Here is a 22,414-nt window from a genome sequence, read left to right as displayed (position 1 = left end):
CGCCCCTTACTGGCCTCTTAGGAACCTGGAGAGGTCAATCGTGGAGAGTCTTAGGGAGAAATTTGGGAGGCTGGGGGCTGACACCACTGAGTCTGGCAATGAGTTCCACGCTTCGACAACTCGATTGTTAAAGTCATATTTGTTACAGTCAAGTTTGGAGCGGTTGATGTTAAGTTTGAATCTGTTGCGTGCTCTTGTGTTGTTGCTGTTGAAGCTGAAGTAGTCATTGACCGGAAGGACGTTGAAACATATGATCTTGTGGGCAATACTTAGATCGTGTTTTAGGCGCCGCAGTTCTAAGCTTTCAAGATCCAGGATAGTTAGTCTATTTTCGTAAGGTATTCTGTTTCGAGTGGAGGAGTGAAGGGCTCTTCTGGTGAAGTACCTTTGGACGTTTTCGAGAGTGTTGATGTCCGAGATGTGGTGTGGGTTCCAGACAGATGAGCTGTATTCAAGGATGGGTCTGGCATAGATTTTGCAGGCTCTAGTCAGTAGTGAGAGATTGCCAGAGCAGAAGCTACGTAGGAAGGGGAAGTAGGAAAGAAGGAGAGAAAGAGAGAGAGTAGGAGGGGAGGTAGAGAAGGAGGGAGGGAGGAGAGAGAGTCCAAGGAGAGGCAGAGAAGGAAGGAGTAGGAAAGGGGAGTAAATAAGAGTTGTATCTTCCTCTGTGCTTTTTCAGTGGAAGAGGCGTCAATCCGAAAAAGGATGGCAAAGGCACCTCGTTTTGGTTTGAGTGCTTTCCTGCCCTGAAATTGTTCCTGTTGAATATCAAAATCTGAGGTTCTCCCTCCCCTCTTCCTAAGCTGCCTTCTGGGTAGGAACTTGAGTGGTGAGACTTAAACTCCGAGGCATGGGGGGATGCTAATGGGGAGGGTCCCAGTGCTTTCTATACTTTCCTCCTGCCTTTAAAATAACTTTACATAAGGGAGGCTAGTGTTGATATTCCCAGATTAGATTTCCGGGAGGGAAGGAAAACACTGAGCATAACACAACCAATAAGTGTGTTACCACAACTTATTTGGAGTGTGTGTGGGTGGGTGTTGTGTCTTTTCTACTAGATTCCAACGGCCGAGGAATTCTAGAGATGTACAAACAGGACATCAGGATGTTATCGTTTCTTTCTATATTTGTTTTCCTCTGACAGCAACTAAATTATGACACAGGCTGGACCTGGAGCTGCTTTTCAATATTACTTTATTTAGGAATAATATCAGGTTGCATTTCAAAACAGTTTTTTTTAGAGTGGGGTGTAGAGCAGTGTTTCCCAACCTTGGCAACTTGAAGGTATTTGGACTTCAACTCCCAGGATTCCCCAGCCAGCATTCGCTGGCTGGGGAATTCTGGGAGTTGAAGTCCAAATGCCTTCAAGTTGCCAAGGTTGGGAAACACTGGTGTAGAGAACTAACACCATTTTGTAATGTTGAACAATCTGCTTCAGGACTGGCTTGTTTTAGCCAGACTTGCATTGTTCTAAAAAATATATTGCATTTGTTTCTTGTGGTTAAGGCTCCAAGCTTAAAAACTGGGAGACCATTAGGCATGAAAGCCAGCAGGGTAATTTTGGCCCACTTACACTCTCTCAGCCCTACCCACCTCATAAGGTTGTTTGCTGGGAAAATAGGAGGACGAAGGAGTATTATGAATGTTTGTCTCCCTGCTTATTTATGAAATAAGAAAGGTGGGATATAAATACATTTTGTGACCACTGGTAATGTTCAATTCCAACTGGATTTATGCAATTCTTTTTCTCGTTCTTGTCTTTATCCAAAGCTTATGATTCTCCCCAGCCTTCCACAATCTTTCTTTTTTTATCTATCTATCTATCTATCTATCTATCTATCTATCTATCTATCATCTATCTATCATCTATCTATCTATCATCTATCTATCTATCTATCTATCATTTATCTATCTATCTATCATCTATCTAACTATCTATCTATCATCTATCTATCTATCTATCTATCTATCTATCTATCTATCTATCTATCTATCTATCTATCTATCTATCTATCTATCTATCTACTGTATCTATCTATCTATCTATCTATCTATTAGATTTGTATGCCACCCCTCTTTGCAGACTCGGGGCAGCTAACAACAGTAAAAAGACAATGTAAACAAATCTAATATTAAAAAATCTAAAAAACCCAATTTAAGGGAGCAGTCATACATACAGTCACACCATACATAAATTTTATAAGCCTGGGGGAAGGGAGTATTTCAATTCCCCCATGCCTGACGACAGAGGTGGGTTTTTAAGAGCGTGCAAAAGGCAAGGAGGGTGGGGGCAACTCTGATATCTGGGGGGAGTTGGTTGCATAGGGTCGGGGCCGCCACAGAGAAGGCTCTTCCCCTGGGTCCCGCCAAATCGACGGGACCCGGAGAAGACCCACTCTGTGGGACCTAACTGGTCGCTGGGATTCGTGCGGCAAAAGGCGGTCCCGGAGATATTCTGGTCCGATGCCATGAAGGACTTTATAGGTCATAACCAACACTTTGAATTGTGACCGGAAACCGATCGGCAACCAATTTTAAGTGTAGAAGATGCTTATTTGGGCTGCTTAAGAATGCAAACTGAAAGAATGAGTTTCTTCATAGTATATTTTATTTTTTATTTATTTTATTTATTTTTGTCAAGTACGTATTGGTAGTTTTAGTATACAAAGAAATAACACTGTCATATATGCATAAGATTGGTACTAATAAGAGAGAGACTTAGGAGAGAGATGGTAGGCACACTGGTGCACTTATGCACGCCCCTTACTGACTTCTAAGGAATCGGGTGAGGTCAACAGGGGATAGCCTAAAGGTAAAGTTTTGAAGGTTTGGTGATGATACTACCGAGTCCTCAGTTGTTTGTAATGGCTAGTGATTCTTACACTTGGCGCTAGTCATTCTTTTGAAAATTTTCCACATTCTTTGACGTATTTTTAGTTTGGCATCCAAGACAATGAATGGCTTGTCCCTGTTAGAGATCAGCTCTCTTCTACAGACCTGTGTTGCTGCCACCCATTTATGAAATCTGGATGACTTTTTTCTCTTGCAGATATAAATAGAAATGGCTCCGAGACCATACTTGTTATAACAATCTGTTCTGTGGGCTTCTGTCATATTTGTTGATTGCAAAAACCTTTGCAACAATTAGAATGCAGATAAATGAGCTCTTTTTAAAACGTGTTTCCAGGTTGCCAGTTTTCTGACTCTAATGTCGCTTACTCTAGAATAGTGGTGGTGAATCTTTTCAGCACCGAGCGCCCAAACTGGAACGCGCATGCACATTTATTTTATTATTATTTATTAATCAAATTTGTATGCCGCCCCTCTTTGTAGACTCGGGGGGGGGGGGGGCTAACGAAAGTAATAAAACAATATAAACAAATCTAATATTTAAGTTAATTTAAAAAGAAACCCCAATTTAAGAAACCAATCATATATGCAGACATACCATGCATAAATTTTTTATAAGCCTAGGAGGAAGGGAATATCTCAATTCCCCCATGCCTGACGACAGAGGTGGGTTTTAAGGAGCTTACGAAAGGCAAGGAGGGTGGGGGCAACTCTGATATCTGGGGGAGTTGTTTCCAGAGGCCTGGGGCCACCACAGAGAAGGCTCTTCCCCTGGGTCCTGCCAAATGGCATTGTTTAGTCGACGGGACCCGGAGAAGGCCAACTCTGTGGGACCTAACTGGTCGCTGGGATTCGTGCGGCAGAAGGCGGTCCCGGAGGTATTCTGGTCCGATACCATGAATGTGGACGCCGGAGCCCTGGAAACTTGAAGACCAGCTTGCTGGTGTGCATGCATGAGCCAGGCAACTGGTCTTTTGGTTTAATGCCAGCCAACTGGTCTTTGCATGTACTGGACCCCCGGAAACTCGAAGACCAGGTGGGCCAACTGATCTTTGGGTATCTGGGGCTCCAGCACATGCACAGATCAGCTCGTGCCAGAAACCAAAACAGCAGCTGGTGACAACACGCGTGGCCACAGAGAGGGCTCTGTGTGCCACTTTTGGCCTTTGGTTTGCCATCATGGCTTTAGAAGGCATCTTCTTGACTTTCGAGACTACAGATGGAGTGTATTGTGAATTCAAAGATGGGTCTAATAAAAATGGGATGGAGATGGATAGAGCTTTGAGTGATTTATATCAGGTGGTAAAATTTCAGATGATGATGATGAGTGTTGTTATTGTTGTTGTTGTTGTTGTTGTTGTTATTATTATTATTATTTAGACTTATAGCCCACCCCTCTCTGAGGACTTGGCGGGGGGCTTACAACATATGCAAAACAATACAATTCTTAAATCCAATAATAACTGAAACAAGCAGTCTAAAACCCCAATTTAATTTAAAAACAGTCATTTTTAGTCCACCAACATGCATTCCATTCAACATACGTTCATTCATAGGCAGGGGCAGATGACTAGTGTCCTCAACACAAGTGCGTCTCCAGACATTTAAGGAAGCTGAGGAGAATGAGGGCAGTGCGAATCTTTGGGAGGAGCTGATTCCAGAGGGCCGGGGCCACCATAGAGAAGGCTCTTCCCCTAGGCCCTGCCAAGCAACATTGTCTAGTTGGCGGGACCTGGAAAAGGCTCTGACTGGTCGCTATGTCAGAAATAAGTTTATTTCTGAAAGTAATATTACAATGCAAGTACAGTAAATGGTTTGTAACCATGAGAAAGGCTAAAGTAAGGCATAATAGAATAGATAGAATAGAATAGAATAGAATTTTTATTGGCCAAGTGTGATTGGACACACAAGGAATTTGTCTTGGTGCATATGCTCTCAACGTACATAAAATAAAATATACATTTGTCAGTAATCATATGGTACAACACTTAATGATTGTCATAGGGGTCAAATAAGCAATGAAGAAGCAATATTAATAAACATCTTAGGATATAAGCAACAAATTACAGTCATACAGTCAACATGGGAGGAAATGGGTGAAAGGAATGATGAGAAAAACTAGTAGAATAGAAGTGCAGATTTAGTAGAAAGTCTGACAGAGTTGAGGGAATTATTTGTTTAGTAGAGTGATGGCGTTCAGAAAAAAACTGTTCTTGTGTCTAGTTGTCTTGGTGTGCAGTGCTCTGTAGCGACGTTTTGAGGGTAGGAGTTGAAACAATTTGTGTCCAGGATGTGAGGGGTCAGTAAATTTTTCCCCGCCCTCTTTTTGACTCGTGCAGTATACAGGTCCTCAATGGAAGGCAGGTTGGCAGCATGTAATCATGGGTTTGCTAACTGTGCTGCAACCTGATTGGATGTAACCTATATAATAGCAGTAACACCCTTGCATGGGTGTGGTTACAGTAGTTACAGTAGTTGCCTGTTGCAGCGTTTTTCATTGAAGACTTCAATTAGATACACTATAGTTGTGTACTGTGGCTACTTACCATCTGCATGCATAAACCTCTCCCAACACGCTGGGGCTCATGTGGCAGAAGGCGGTCCCGTAAGTAATTTGGTCCATTGCCATGATTGTATTGGTCTTAGAAAAATAAAAACTAATAAACTAATCCCTGTCCCTGCCACTAATCATAAATTTAAAGCTTAAAGCTCTGTTGGGAGAATTGGCGCTAGACTTGTGGTTGGGGGTCACCACAACATGAGGAACTGTATGAAGGAGTCGCGGCATTAGAAAGGTTGAGAATCACTGCCCTAGAGCCTCGGTGGTGCAGTGGTTAGAGTGCAGTACTGCAAGATACTTCTGCTGATCACCAGCTGTCTGCAATTTGGCAGATTGAATCTTAGTAGGCTCAAGGTTGACTCTGCCTTCCATCCTTCCAAGGTCGGTAAAATGAGGACCCAGATTGTTGGGGGCGATATACTTACCCTATGTAAACCGCTTACAGAAAGGGCTGCAAAGCACTGTGAAGTGGTATATAAGTCTAAATGCTATTGCTATATCTGAAGTCTACCTGCCGTAATTTAAGAGCTAAAGTTTCAAGCTTCGGTATTTACATTTAGTAAATTTTGAGTACAGGAATTTTAAAGCAGGATTTCTAGGAAAGCAATAGACAGTGATCCCTCGTTTTTCGCGGGGGATGCGTTCCAAGACCACCAATGAAAAATGAATTCCTGTGAAGTAGAGGAAAGATAGTTTTTAATGTATTCAACGAGTATTTGGACTTTTAAAACCTACCCTTTGAATTAAACAGTCATTGTATAATGTTTCTCAGCCGGAACTACATGTGATATCCTACCAGTTTCTTTAATAGAGTACAGTAGTACTGTAGAAGAGTTTTATGAACTTTTAATGGATTTAAAATTTTCAATGGATTTAAGCCCCTTTTGAAAACCCGTGAAACATAGAAACATAGCAACATAGAAGACTGACGGCAGAAAAAGACCTCCTGGTCCATCTAGTCTGCCCTTATACTATTTTCTGTATTTTATCTTAGGATGGATATATGTTTATCCCAGGCATGTTTAAATTCAGTTACTGTGGATTTATCTATCACGTCTGCTGGAAGTTTGTTCCAAGGATCTGCTACTCTTTCAGTAAAATAATATTTTCTCATGTTGCTTTTGATCTTTCCCCCAACTAACTTCAGATTGTGTCCCCTTGTTCTTGTGTTCACTTTCCTATTAAAAACACTTCCCTCCTGGACCTTATTTAACCCGTGAAGTAGCAAACCTGCAAAAGATGAATCACGAAGTAGCGAGGGATTACTGTAGTACAAGCAAGGATGAGTACCCAGCTTCAGACAACAATGTGAGAAAAGCTAGAATTGTTATCTGAATAGTGCAGCAAGATTTTAAAAATAAAGGATGGCAGAATTTAATAGGGAAAGGAGCATTTGAATTCTATCTCAGGCAGGGAAATTTTGGGTTAAGATGAAGTAACCAATTAAGTGATCCTTGAGGTTGGAAACCATCACTTTAGTAATTAGGATATTCCAAGTGTTAATATGGTGTTGTACTGCTTGTATGCTCCTTGTACAAAATTCCCCCCTTTCACTCTTCTGTGTGTGGGCTTGCCACAGTGTAAGAAATCTGGCAAAAAAAAAAAAGTGTGATTTATGAGTCAATGATACATTGGGATCCTGAATACTTCAGCATCTTCTTCCTTCTCCCCAGTTTTAAAAGCTCGGTTCCTGCTAGAGTCTATTCCAGAATAAATAGAACGAAGAGTAAAGGTGGAACCAAGCTAAGGAGGAAATCTCCTATTTGCAGGGTTTGCATTAAAATGTCATAAAATCCCGGCCAGCACATTCTCCTTAGAGAATTAGTACAGCAGGCTGCCAGATGCTTATTGGGATTTTAAAGTCTGCCTGGGTTATTATAGAGCACATCATAAATATTTCCAGTCCCGATCACGTTGGGAGGAGAAAAATGGGAACACCATATATGTAGTTTCTCCCTTGGATGTCAGCCCTGAAGCCCAGCGTGAGACTGGTGTACTAATAAACAGCTCCCTGGAGTCAAGGACATTGAGCATCTGAAATGTTCTGCAGTTTAGCATTCAATCGAATGTTTCATTTCAACAAGAAATCATTTTAGTTTATCCTCACTGGAATAAATGCGTTGGTCTGTTGCACTGGGCGACAGAAATGTTCAGGACATCCAAAACGGCAAACGAATTTGCCGGAGGAGAAGGTTTTCAGTTTTCATGACCACCGGAGCATCATGAATAACAAGACCTCTTCCTTTGGGGTGTGTAAATCTCACCAAATTAGCTTCTGCAAATGCATAAGTAAGATGGCATAGTAAATACAGTGGTACCTCTACCTACAAACGCCTCTACTTACGAACTTTTCTAGATAAGAACCGGGTGTTCAAGATTTTTTTGCCTCTTCCCAAGAACTATTTTCCACTTACAAACCTGAGCCTCCGAAATTGTAACCGGAAAAGACAGGGAGAAGCCTTCGTGGGGCCTGTCCAGGAATCTCCTGGGAGGAAACAGGTCCAGAAAAGGTGGGGAGAAGCTTCTGTGGGGCCTCTCTAGGTATCTCCTGGGAGGAAACAGGGCCTCCACCCTCCCTGTGGTTTCCCCAATAGCACACATTATTTGCTTTTACATTGATTCCTATTGGGAAAATTGCTGCTTCTTACAAACTTTTCTACTTAAGAACCTTGTCACAGAATGAATTAAGTTCGTAAGTAGAGGTATCACTGTATATGGTTTTTTTGTACAATAACACTACGTCCTGGAAAACTCTTCAAAGTTCTTGAGAACATTTTATTTATTGATTAGAGTTGCGGTATTTGTAAAGTCTGCATAATATGCAGAAGAACTTAATATATGACTGATTGGGTTGATGGATATGAGAGGTGTGTGATGTTGATTGAAAGTTTTGAGTAGAAATAGAGAGATCCAAATTGTAATCAAACTTCAGCCACCTAAGTTTATTAGCTTAATCTCTTGATCCAACCTTTTTATATTTTAATTTTATTTTACCAAATGTCATTTTCAGTGATACAAGCAAATCCTCAAAGAAGGATAAGGGATATTTTGGAAAAGTTATTGTCAAGTTATTATCCTATCCTGTTGTCCTCTAGAGCTTCTCTTCTCATACAGTAAACCACTGACTAGCATGTTAGTTGTGTTAGGTTAAATTAAGGCAGTGCTTTTCAATTATTTTCTGTTACACCTCCCCCCAGGAAGAAATAAACATTTTGTGCCCCCCCCCAATTCTCCACCCACACATGTCTCGTGGCCCACCCCACACGACCTCCCACCCCAAATTGCGCTTCACCGCAACATGCTTGTTCTACCTGACACTTGTAGCGGTACCTCCATCACTTTCCTTGGCGTTGTGTCAAGGGCAGCCCATTCTAAAAATGAATGTCTCATGAGTTTGAAAAGTTTGAACTCACAAGAAACATAGAAACGTAGAAGTCTGGCGGCAGAAAAAGACCTCATGGTCCATCTAGTCTGCCCTTATACTATTTTCTGTATTTTATCTTAGGATGGATATATGTTTATCCCAGGCATGTTTAAATTCAGTTACTGTGGATTTATCTACCACGTCTGCTGGAAGTTTGTTCCAAGGATCTACTACTCTTTCAGTAAAATAATATTTTCTCATGTTGCTTTTGATCTTTCCCCCAACTAACTTCAGATTGGGTCCCCTTGTTCTTGTGTTCACTTTCCTATTAAAAACATTTCCCTCCTGGACCTTATTTAACCCTTTAATATATTTAAATGTTTCGATCATGTCCCCCCTTTTCCTTCTGTCCTCCAGACTATACAGATTGAGTTCATGAAGTCTTTCCTGATACGTTTTATGCTTAAGACCTTCCACCATTCTTGTAGCCCGTCTTTGGACCCGTTCAATTTTGTCAATATCTTTTTGTAGGTGAGGTCTCCAGAACTGAACACAGTATTCCAAATGTGGTCTCACCAGCGCTCTATATAAGGGGATCACAATCTCCCTCTTCCTGCTTGTTATACCTCTAGCTATGCAGCCAAGCATCCTACTTGCTTTCCCTACCGCCTGACTGCACTGTTCACCCATTTTGAGACTGTCAGAAATCACTACCCCTAAATCCTTCTCTTCTGAAGTCTTTGCTAACACAGAACTGCCAATACAAAACATCAATACAAGATGTTTTCTTTTAGAATAGGCTGCCTTGGACACAGTGCTGAGGAACGCAACGGAGGTACCGGTACCAGTACCAGTGTAAGGACGCACGTCCTACTCCCTGTGGCAAAAAAAGCACGTTCTCTGGGGGTCACACGCCCCTCTGGCATTGCTCCGCACCCCCCACTATTTGAGAAACACTGAATTAAGGGAAGAATTATTGCTTGTACTGGTTTTCTTCAACTTAGTGCTTTTCAAAGATACCATACTGTACTTTTCAGAAATGTAGGAGTGCTGGCTGCAAACTCCTTGATTCTTGTGCAAATCAGCCTATTGTGAAATTGTTTGAGTAGGATAAGTAATAAATCATGATTTATTTGCATTGCAAATCTACAGTAGCTTCACACACCAAGCCGAAGCCAAAAATACATATCTAGTACGATGCGGTTGTATGAAGAAGGTATGAAGAGAACAAAGTCCGCTGGTAGCATTTCTGTATGTGTATTTTGTAGTTGCATAGCAGGCAGAAGTTCAAAAGGTGAATAAAAGTTTAATACAACAACAGATTATTATCTTAAGAGCTGCATGGATTTCTGCTTGTCTTGTATTGGGAGACCCGCCAGAAAAGCTACTTGTGAACATTGCTCTTGGTATGATAAGCTGTTTCTGTTCATAAATCATTTTTTTAATATGAAAACTATTGAAGTTAAGAATTCTTTGTTATAAAATGCTTTGCCTTTGGGAGTCCAGTTCTTGCATCAGGTGACTATGTTGAACGCCTTGAAGTCATATATCGAGCCTTTGTATTCTGAATCGTCATGGTACAGAACTTCTTACGGGACCTGGGATTCAAGCTGTTTTCAGTGATTAATATATAGTGGTACCTCTACTTACGAACTTAATTCGTTCCGTGACCAGGTTCTTAAGTAGAAAAGTTTGTCAGAAGAAGCAATTTTTCCCATAGGAATCAATGTAAAAGCAAATAATGTGTGCGATTGGGGAAACCAGTGGGAGGGTGGAGGCCAGTGATGGGCTCCTATGGAAACGGTCAAGAACGCAGTTCCGGTAGCAAAATTTGGAGCTCAAGCCCAGAGCACCCAACTTGCACTGAAAGATGTTGAAACAAAATGCATAAGCCACGCCCACAGAGTGTTAGTAAAAATTTTGGTAGCCCATCACTGGTGGAGGCCCTGTTTCCTCCCAGGAGATTCCTAGAGAGGCCACACGGAGGCTTCTCCCTGCCTTTTCCGTCCCTGTTTCCTCCCCGGAGATTCCTAGGGGAGGCTCCACAGAGGTTTCTCCTCACCTTTTCCGGCCCTGTTTCCTCCCCGGAGATTCCTAGGGGAGGCCCCACAGAGGTTTGTCCCCACCTTTTCCGGCCCTGTTTCCTCCCAGGAGATTCCTAGAGAAACCCCAGGGAGGCTCGGATTTGTAAATGGAAAATGGTTCTTGAGAAAAGGCAAAAAAATCTTGAAAACCCGGTTCTTATCTAGAAAGGTTCGTAATTAGAGGCGTTTGTAGATAGAGGTACCACTGTAGTTCATTAAAGAATATTACCCCAGCTTTCTATGTAGATTATGTAAATGCTGGAAAAAGAAATCCAGTGATTATGACACCCTGACTTTAAAGTTGCAGAGTTAAATGTAAGCGATGTTGAACTTAGAGCATCGTACACATTAGAAAGCTGAAAATGATTCCAAAAGAAAGAGTGAAACTAGAGCCTAGAGTCCCCCCAAGGTCCCTTGAATTTGTCGATGTCTTGAACTATTTAAATCATTTTTATCACTGTTTTTGTTACTCTGACATCATACGACCATATCTGTCAGAAATTATCAGGTACTATATTATTGCTAAACATTGAAGTCTGATGATCTCCATCTGGGAATCGTAAGAGCTTTTTCGTCCAAAACATCTAAAGGCCCTTGGGTTGAGATTGGAAGAAGCTGCTTCCAATAAATATTGTTTTAAAAATAATTGTTATGTATATGCTTCTTCATTTCACCAGGTCTAGGGACATCTTAAAAAATAACCTGAAATTATCACTTAGCAAAACTCAATTTGAATGACTACAAATTTTCTCCATCAGACTAGGAGCCTGGGAAAAACCCCTCTCAGCAGTAGCGACGGCGAAAGAGATCTCGGAGCCTTGGTGGATAATCAACTAAACATGAGCCAACAATGTGCAGCAGCAGCCAAAAAAGCCAATACAGTCCTAAGCTGCATCAACAGGGGAATACACTCCAAGACCAGGGAAGTCTTAATACCACTCTACTACGCCCTGGTCAGACCACACCTGGAGTACTGTGTTCAGTTCTGGTCACCACACTTCAAAAAAGACATTGAAACTCTGGAGGAGGTGCAGAAAAGAGCAACCAAAATGATCAGGGGTTTAGAAACCAAGACTTACGAAGAGAGACTGCGGGAACTGGGCATGGATAGCCTAGAGAAAAGGAGGGCCAGAGCGGACATGATAGCAGAGGGGTTGCCACAGAGAGGAGGGGATTACTTTATTCTCCAGGGCACCAGAGGGCTGGACGAGGAACAATGGCTAGAAGCTGACCAAAGAGAGATTCAACCTGGAAATAAGGAAGAACTTCCTGACGGTCAGAACGATCAACCAGTGGAACAACCTACCAGTGGACGTTGTAAACTCCAATACTCTGGACATTTTAAAGAGGAAATTGGACTGCCATTTGGCTAGGATGCTATAGGGTTCCTGCTTAGGCAGGGGGTTGGACTTGATGACCCGCATGGTCCCTTCCAACTCTAACAATAAATAAATAAATAAATAAAAACTTTATGGCTTCAGAATTGTACCTCTTATTCAGATTCTGCATTTCCCTTGACGAAGGGTTTGAGAGAATTTTGAGGCCCGTATTCTTTGTTACCATGGTTTCAAGGCCTGCTCTGTGGTGGGCATAGAGCCTGTGCCCAAACCTGCGCCCTCAGTTCTCAACCATTCAACCCGTTATTCGCAGAGTTCACACCAGAGGTGGAAGTGGTCCCGGCACCGCAGTTATTCCTGGACAACGTCCAGCGTCAATGGTCTGCTTCAGCTTCTGGACCTATGCCTTCTTCCCTTGACCATAAACATTGTAATATACAGGGGATGGACAAAAAAATGGAAACACTTGACTTTTTGGCATCATAATGTTTGAACATGTTCAAATCAATCAAAACGACACATTTTATTTTTTAAAAAAAATCTGTTATTTGATACGTTTTTTTAAACTACCTTTTTTTTTTACAGAAATTTAAGGAAATTGGTTATAACCTTCTAGAAATGGCAGACCTCTCAGACTTTCAAAGAGGCCAAATTGTTGGTGCTCGAATAGCAGGCACTAGTGTAACAGAAAGTGCCCAAATGTTTGGCATTTCAAGAGGTAATGTCTCAAAGTAATGACTGCTTTTGAAAGAGAAGGGAAAACGTCCTCAGCCAAGCACAGGTCTAGTCGAAAGTCGAAGTTGTCCAAGACAACTTCGTCTCTAAAGCGAATTGTTAGAGCGGATCGCAAGACCGCAGCTCCTAAAATCACTGCAGACCTCAATAGACACGTGCAGAACCCAGTTTCCACAAAAACTGTTCAAAGCGAGCTTCACAAATCTGGATTCCAAATCTGGATTCCAAATCTGGATTTTCAAGGTGTTTCCATCTTTTTGTCCACCCCCTGTAGGTCCAGAGTTAACCTCCTTTCTGACAATCCCTACAGTGGATGCTCCAGTGGTGGCCCTACCTTTTTTTTCACTCACATACAATAATAATAATTTAATTATTAGATTTGTATACCGCCTCTCTCGGGAGACTCGGAGCGGCTCACAACAATTACAGCAATATAACAAATCCAATCATAAAAAGACGTCATTCTAAAAACCCATCATTAAAACCATACAACACAATCATACCATACATAAATTATGTGGGCCCAGGGGTGTCTCAGTTACCTTATGCCTGATGACATAGGTGGGTCTTCAGTAGCTTACGAAAGGCAAGGAAGGTGGGGGCAGTTCTAATCTCCGGGGGGAGTTGATTCCAGAGGGCCGGGGCCGCCACAGAGAAGGCTCTTCCCCTGGGGCCTGCCAGACGACATTGTTTAGTCGACAGGACCCGGAGAAGGCCAACTCTGTGGGACCTTATCGGGTCCTTATCAATCACCAAAAATTAGGGATTAGTACATCTGTGTGCACGCCTCCTGCAGGGTAAGGTGGATTTGGTAAAATATTTGTCCTGATTTATTTAATATGCAGTCTGACCAAACATATTGTTGTCAGGTGATACAATAAAGACTTAATTTACTTGATATGAATTTGAGTGCAGTGGTCCAAATTTCTATCAACCGATTGCCCCCATCTAACAGAACAAGTGAGTTGTAGCCAAATCAGCCTGTGTAAGGCAATTAAAGGTACTGGTATGTTAATTTTACATGAATCATTTGCAGCAGCTTGTAGCAGTTGCATAATAACTTTATTATGCAAATGACATCACTTATGCCAGTTGCATAAAATGACATGATTAATGTAAATGAAGCAATTCAGTATTTAACATTAATGAACACCTCCCCCCTCCAAATTGGTCCAGTTATGATTTCACTGTACTGCAAAATGTATATTGCTAATTCCTGGGTGATATTGAAGTGGGTCATATATCATCCGGATGTTGTACATTAGACAAGGTGTACTGTGATGTGAATGAATCATAGACTTATTTTAAAGAAAGGATGTTTAGAATTTTGCCTCTTTATCATTGTTGTAATTTTGTTTCCATGCTTCATAATTATATCCAATAATTAATCCAAAACCACTCAAGTTGTTTAGAGTTTTATAACATGATTTATAAACATGAGTTTAGAGGTAATATTCCAGATTACCTCCGGAACCGCCTGCTACCGCACGAATCCCAGCGACCGATAAGGTCCCACAGAGTTGGCCTTCTCCGGATCCCGTCGACTAAACAATGTCGTTTGGCGGGCCCCAGGGGAAAGAGCCTTCTCTGTGGCGGCCCTGGCCCTCTGAAACCAACTCCCCCCGGAGATTACAATTGCCCCCACCCTCCCTGTCTTTCGTAAACTACTCAAGACTCATTTATACCGCCAGGCATGTGGGAGTTGAGATAGCTCTTCCCCCTAAGCCTTGGTCATGCATGGTATGTTTGTGTGTATGTTTGGTTTTATAATAGGGGTTTTTAGTTGTTTTTTATTATTGGATTGTACACGTTGTGTTTATTATTGTTGTTAGCTGCCCCAAGTCTGCGGAGAGGGGCGGCATACAAATCCAATAAATTATTATTATTATTATTATTATTATTATTATTATTATTATTATTAATGTTAAGCAAAGCGATAAATTTAGTTTTGTGATAATTCTATGACCTTGAGAGCCCATTGCTGAATAATAGTATCCAAGATCCAGCTGTCCTCCATGGCAGTAAGAAATCTGAATGGACATCAGAAATTGGCACATTTTATGTAGATCTTTCTGTGCTTGGAACAAGCATAGGGCTTTCTAACACAGGTCAGTTTTTTAAATCCTGTTGGAAAAAGAGGATGGGCATACTCTGCTAATCTGCTTTTTTATTTATGTACATTTGTGTGCACTCATGTGAGTCCTTGGTTGAATGGCTGGAATTTTTAAAAGATGATGATTTGTGCCGAAATTGTGTAAAGTAACCTTGGCATTAAATCCTATGGGAGGAGATTTTGTAGTGCTCCCACCCTCCTCGCCTTCAGTAAGAGTCTAAAGCAGTGGTTCTCAACCTGAGGGTCGGGACCCCTTTGGGGGTCAGATGACCATTTCACGGGGGTCACCTGAGACGCTGGGAAAAGACAAATTTCCATGGCATTAGGAACTAAAGCTTCTATTCTGGCATCTTGGAACATATTTTTACAATCCGACCAATCAGGTGTTTACAGTGGGGCCGTCTCTCTGACCTTCCTGCCAATCAGCTCAAAGCTCTGTTGGGAGAATTGGCGCTAGACTTATGGTTGGGGGTCACCACAACACGAGGAACTGTGTTAAGGGGTCGCGACATTAGAAAGGTTGAGAACTTCTGGTCTAAAGACTCACTTATGCCGCCAGGCTTGAGGACATTAGACTCCAGTCCCCTGGCCAACGAATGACATGTATGTGGTTGTTGAGTGGGTTGTTGATTTTTAATGTGTGTTTAGTGTGTTCATATTAATTGGATTTGGATTTGTATCACATTGTTATACATTGTGAACTGGAGAGGGGTGGCATACACACACACCTCCCCCCCCCCCAGTAGTACCTCTACCTAAGAACGCCTCTACTTATGAAATTTTCTAGATAAGAACCGGGTGTTCAAGATTTTTTTTGCCTCTTCTCAAGAACCATTTTAATAATAATAATAATAATTTGTTAGATTTGTATGCCACCCTTCTCCGAAGATATTTTCCACTTACAAATCCAAGCCCCCGAAACTGTAACCAGAAAAGGCAGGGAGAAGCCTCTCTGGGGCCTCTCTAGGAATCTCCTGGGAGGAAACAGGGCCAGAAAAGGTGGGGAGAAGCTTCCGTGAGGCCTCTTTAGGAATCTTTTGGGAGGAAACAGGGCCGGAAAAGGCGGGAGAACCCTCCGTGGGCCCTCTCTAGGAATCTCCTGGGAGGAAACAGGGCCAGAAAACGCAGGGAGAAGCTTCCGTGAGGCCTCTCTAGGAATCTTTTGGGAGAAAACAGGGCCAGAAAAGGCGAGAGAAGTCTCCGTGGGCCCTCTCTAGGAATCTCCCGGGAGGAAACAGGGCCTCCACCTATCCTGTGGTTTCCCCAAACGCACACATTATTTGCTTTTACATTGATTCCTATAGGAAAAATGGCTTCTTATTTCAAACTTTTCTACTTAAGAACCTGGTCATGGAACAAATTAAGTTTGTAAGTAGAGGTACCACTGTATGTATGTATGTATGTATGTATGTATGTATGTATATATTTATATATATAAATAAATTTCTTTTAAACATTCCAAAACCAAAGTGATTTTATTTTCTGTTCTAAGAAACTTGTCTGAGGGAACAGCGAGTTGTAACATTTCTATTATTTTATACTTTTAATTTAAATTTCCCCCCTCATTTTTCACTATTGACCATCTATCCCACTGATGTCAAACTCAAAAGTTTTTTTCCCTTTGTGGAGATGGGATGGGCGTGGCCTGCAGGATGCTAGTTTGACCACCCTGGTTTATACTACCATCAATTTTCACTATATACATGATGTTTTACAGGCATCCCATCTGTTCAAACTTGGGACAGCTGGGGGGAATAAAATGCTTATAATTCAATTTTAAACGGAAAAATAAGGCTGATAATGTGCTTCAAATCTCTAGACGTAGACTTGAACTTTTTTTTATGACCAAAATTGTTCATTCTGTTTGCTTGGCCATACTGAATATTTTAGTAGGTAGATTTATCCTATATTTATTTGGATTACAAGTTTATTTAACCCTGTGCTTTCTCCTTCTTATGGGGAGGTTGTGCAAATTTTTACAAAATTGAAATCACAATAGCTCTTTGCCACCTTGTTTATTTCTTGTATTTTGTATTTTTAGCGCACACTGGTAAATGAACATTTTGCCTAACTTTAAGTATTCCAAGAGAATGTTTCAAAAACATTCTTTTGTTTGTGGTGTCTGAAAGAGAGTTGAGTTCCTAAAAAAGTACACTGGACATGATTTGAAAGAGAGCTCTTGCACATGCCTGCAATTTATTAAAACAACCTTGTGTGTCAGGTTGGAAAAAATGGTATTACTGTTTTAATGAGTCCATTAAAGCAGCTCTTGCATGGTGGACATCCGCAGTGTTGTAATATTGTCAGGATATCATTGCCAGCTTTGATTATAATCCTCCCCATTCTAGCTCTGGTCTAGTCTGCTCTGCTTTGGTTTGCTTTGGTGACTAATTGCCACTGGACTGCTTGAAATACAGTAGTTTTGAAGAACCCTTAAGTGACCATGATAAGCATTTTGGGCATTGCAGACGCTGGAAGTAGTGGATTATATCTTAGTGGCTATGATTATTTTGAAGCAAGATTTTGAATCCTAGCAAACAATTCTTGCTTCTGAAAGTTGGTGCAGGAGAGAAACACATACATATACTGTACATTTCTATTCCACTTCAAGTATTTTCCAGTTCTTATAATTGTGGAGGAAAAATGGAACGAGTGTTGGGCTTTCTTTGTTAAGATAATTAAAGACCAAATGAAACATAGATCCCATTTCTAATCTGGTTCCTTTTTTAAAAAAAATGCACGTCTTTCTAGACTTTAATGGAAATGGCAATAGTTAAAAATGCATTGTTAAAAATGTGTATTATTTCATCAGATTTAATTTCTCCCAACCGTTTTCTATTTCTATATCTTTCTATTAACTGTTATACAAATCCTATAGAGATTTGTAGTATATCCCATTTTGGGATAGGGATTAGAAGACTTTCAATTCATCCAACATATAAACCTAAATCCCAATTCAGACATTTCTTAAATAGTTGCCTGGAATGTTGTCTGTTACATGACGTTATAAAATTTTTCCTTTCATTCAGGAAACAGAACACAAGTCACTGTTTCGTGACTGAATACTGTAAATAGATCTTCGACTAAGCCCGGAGAAATAATAATCCATTTGTCTAAAAATGAAACTTTTTGATTTTTCTTCCTTGGCAGAAATGCAAGTTGTCCACAAAAATAATGGCAAGGGCTTTAGATTTATATTAAAGCTTTGTATTTCCACCCAGGAACGAGAGACTGCAGTACAATGAGTTCATGCTATAGCTTGGAATGTGTGTGTATGTGTAAAAACATCAATTTATCTTTAAAATATCTTCGTATCAATATAGCTAATCGTTCCAACATTTCAGGTATGACAGGAAACAGCGCAGCATCCATCAGTCTTGAAGTAAATATGAATATTGAAAATCAATAATGGGCCAAGTTGGATTAATTGACTGAAAGAAAGGAAGTATACAGGTAGCTCTCAACTTATGACCGGTTGCTTAGCTGTTATTTGAAGTTGTGATAGACCCTCCAAAAGGTACAGTGGTACCTCTACTTAAGAACGCCTCTACTTAAGATCTTCTCTAGATAAGAACCAAGTGTTCCAGATTTTTTTGCCTTTTCTTAAGAACCATTTTCTACTTAAGAACCTGTGCCAGGAAAAATTTCCCAGGAAATTTGAGAGCGGCACGAAGGCCCGGCCAGTTTCCTGCCATTCTCCCTGGGTTTCTCTCTCTGGCGTAGTATATGGGAGGCAGCCTTGCACCGGGTGTATGGGAGGTGCCTCTTTTTTTTTTAAGCCTTAAAGTTTTGGGGGGTTTTGATTCTCTTCACCTCACCTTCTTCCTTCGGCAGCGACTGTCCTCCTCTTCTTCTTCCTCCTCTTCCTCCCACCCAAATTCTGAGCTTTTATTTCTTTCCTAATGGGTTTGCACACATTATTTGCTTTTATATTGATTCCTATGGGAAAAATTGCTTCTACTTACAAACGTTTCTACTTAAGAACCTGGTCACGGAACAAATTAAGTTCTCAAGTAGAGGTACCACTATACTTACAAATAAATTTTAAAATTCGGACAGCTCCTCTTCTACAGTGAACTCATTTTGAGCACTTGGTAGTCAGCTCTAGGAACAGTTGTTCATGTGATCACAATTTACAGTGTTTTGCTGAAAAACGGTTTTCTTCCAGTTTTCGGCAAAAATGAACAGTGTTTGCTTAAGAACTGGAGATTCACTTGATGATGATGATGATGATGATGATTTGTGTAATGACTGCTACAAAAACAAGGTTGTAAAATCGGGCCAGTAATGTGACAGCTCATTTTACCACCCTGAAGACCGTAATGGGCAAACTCCATTAGAGTCAAAAGCTAAGGACGACTTTTTATGTTTTGAATGAAACATAAACAAACCTAATTTATCCTTCTTCTGTATAAAAACATGTTGCTCACCATCTGCAGGGTCTTATAATACTTCTAAAAATAGCTTGTCAATGTTTTTACGGTAGTTCTCTAGCCAATATAATGAAGGCAGTCTATTGCCTGTGAATTTCTCTGAGGATGCATTCTGTTTCATGTCTGTTTTACAGAAAGGGCCATCAATATTTAGTTTGTTTGTTTGATTATTTATTTATTCAGTTTCTACAGCCACTCATTTCAACCAAGTGATGTTGGGGTGGCTGGGCGCTTGTCATTCTAAAACTATAAAACAGTTAAAATAAAAACAAAACAAAACAAAAACCAATAAATAAATGAAAAACAATAAAGTAAAGACAAGTTTATTACCTTAACTTATATAATGCTCTGAACTACAAATTGTTCAGAGTAGCAACCAAATGTTCTGAGTCTGAATTGGAAAATTGGAAAGTTTTAACTTGCATTTCATACTTCCCTTTTTATGTTTGTCATTTGAGTTTAATTTTTTGAGAATCTCTTTCAGCCAGCAGCCGTTTGCGGCTTTTGTAAACAGTTATTAAGTGCAACCACTAGTACTTTTGCCTTTATACTAAAAAACAAATCCTCAGAGGGACCGTGTTTCAACTGATGCAATTTGTGCTGATTCTGTTAATGGTTGAATTGGCTCAAGTATGAAATAGAACTGCCCTTAATTAAATTAAATTAAGAGTGAGCCAAGTTACAACAAGCACGATCTTCCTGAGAATAACAAAAAACAATGTGATGGATTGTTAATTAAAATAAGTTTAATTATTATTTATTGCTTGTATATTGAGTACTGTATTATCATTCTACTACATATTTATTCTACTAGTTTTTCTCATCATTCCTATCATCCTTTTCCTCCCACTTAGGACTGTATGACTGTCCCTTGTTGCTTGTATCCTAAGATTTTTTATTAATATTGATTGTTTCTTCATTGCTTATTTGACCCCCTATGACAATCATTAAGTGTTGTACAACATGATTCTTGGCAAATGTATCTTTTTCTTTTATGTACGCTGAGAGCATATGCACCAAGACAAATTCCTTGTGTGTCCAATCACACTTGGCCAATAAAAATTCTTTTCTGTTCTATTCTCTTCTGTTCTATTCTATTCTATTTATTTATTATGTTATCTCTATCCAAGGCTGAAATGAAACAATAAAACTGTAAAACAGACAAATAGAAATTTCATAAAGCCAGCATACATAAACTCATTAGTTAATTTAATGTACCGGTAGTTATTTTAATGTAGATTCCAGTCCTGAAACCAGCCGTTTTATGGTCATCTATGCCCTATTCTTTAATAGCTTACACCAGTGCTTCTCCATTGTTTTCTGTTAGCCCCCCCCCCCCACTCCCCAGGAAGAAGTAAACATTTCGTGCCCTCCAACTCTCTGCCGGGACTATTGTTTGCAATATTCGGCACGTTTTCACTGAAAAAACTCAAGCAGCTTATCAGCTTGATTGGGGTGTAATGTTGTCCGTTGCCAACATTTTAGACACAGTAAACATATCGGTCTTTCCTCATCTCCCACCGTAGTCACAGTGAAGCCAAGTGCTACACGCTACGTCATATTTCCTCGTCTTAGCTTTCAGGAGACTTACGCTTGTCTCATTATCTCTGTCTCTCTCCTCCTTTCATTTCATCCCTGTTAAATATTTTTCCATGTTGTCTCTTAAGGGCTTGTTATCTGCACTTCATATCTCCTGCTCTGTGCTCTGTGCTATTGTTTGGTGCAAAAACTCCCTGCAGGAAAAAAAAGCATGTTCCCTGAGGTTATGTGCCCCCCCCCCCGGGTGCCCCATCCCACTATTTGAGAAGCACTGCCTTACACAAAGATGTCTTGACAACGCTTCTGGGTGGCAATACTGTAGGGAGGAAATTTTCTTGTCTTTGATTGGCAGTCTGCGCCAGAATGAATGGACCTTGACTGTTGACCTCTGTAGCGTCAGTCCTCCTGTCTTCTTGTGATTCTATTTCTTTCATTTATTGAGTTATTAAGATGTATTTTGTGTTCGGGGGGAGGGAAGTGCACCAAGGGAGGCTCATTCAATTTCATTGTACACACAAAGGAGGCTGGGGGTGACACACACAAGTGAACTTCTGGTTGGCCCGTTGGACCATTTTTACCATCTTCAGGCTTCAGGAGGCTTTCCTGAAGCCTGGGGAGAGCGAAAACAGCCCAAAAGAAGGTCGAAAATCAGCTGGCCAGCATAGGTTTGCCATCACTGTCCTAGACACGATTGAATTGGATCCAGAAGCAGATGATTAGGACAGTGATATATACCTGCAGAGCTGTAGTTTTAAAATGAGTGGAGCAGAATTAAGCTACCCCAGTTGAAAATAAGGTAGTCAAGAACACATATGGGCTGTACCTTTTACTTCTGATCTAGATAATTTGTAGTACAGTATTCTAAAAAATTCTCCTCCTCTGTTAGGATTGAGAAAGGTTTTCTACTTCTCCGTCTTAAATGATCTTCAGATGGAACCGATTTTGTTTCTTTGTAGTTTTAGATCTTTCCTTCCATGTTATAAAAATGTCTCCTAGAGCAACCTCAGCGATAATGGGCTGCATAGAAGTTTAATAATAAAAATGGTCAGGTTTAATTTTGTTTTGATGTTTCAGCAGAAAATGAAGAGCTTGGCCCAAAGACGTCAGTCAGCACCATCCCTGGTTCTCAGCAAAGCTTTGAACAAAGCCAGAACAAGTGCCAGGTAAGATGGACTCTTACTCCTTCTGGCTTCATTTTCATCACAGTGTGGTTTTGATGAGTAACTGTATCCTACGTGGCTAAACTAGTACCTGGAGGATAAACTGTAAACAGGTAGATGTTTAGAATGTTCTTGCCTTGGGCAACTAGGTGGTGTGGCAAAGAAAGCAAAGTTAATAGAAAAACAGTCTCCTCCCCAAATTCCATCTCTGTTCGAGCCAGTGGTGAAATCCAAATATT

General features: G+C 40.6%; 1 protein-coding gene across 4 annotated transcripts in view; it reads left to right on the top strand.

Annotated features, from left to right (window-relative positions):
- Nucleotides 1-22,414, top strand: part of ARHGAP20 (Rho GTPase activating protein 20) — a 146,873-nt gene that overhangs the window by 4,614 nt on the left and 119,845 nt on the right. For 2 of the 4 annotated variants that reach the window (XM_070749755.1, XM_070749757.1), the window contains exon 2: nt 22,093-22,178. In XM_070749755.1, coding sequence (XP_070605856.1) covers nt 22,093-22,178 — 86 coding nt within the window. Of the gene's footprint in view, nt 1-22,089; nt 22,179-22,414 lie in introns of all 4 variants that reach the window. The other 2 variants (XM_070749754.1, XM_070749756.1) reach the window with 1 other exon arrangement.

The sequence above is a fragment of the Erythrolamprus reginae genome, chromosome 4 (genome assembly GCF_031021105.1).
Source record: "Erythrolamprus reginae isolate rEryReg1 chromosome 4, rEryReg1.hap1, whole genome shotgun sequence".
Classification (NCBI taxonomy): domain Eukaryota; kingdom Metazoa; phylum Chordata; class Lepidosauria; order Squamata; family Dipsadidae; genus Erythrolamprus; species Erythrolamprus reginae.
Note: the sequence above shows the minus strand (reverse complement) of the source record. Positions and strands in the feature narration are given on the sequence as shown.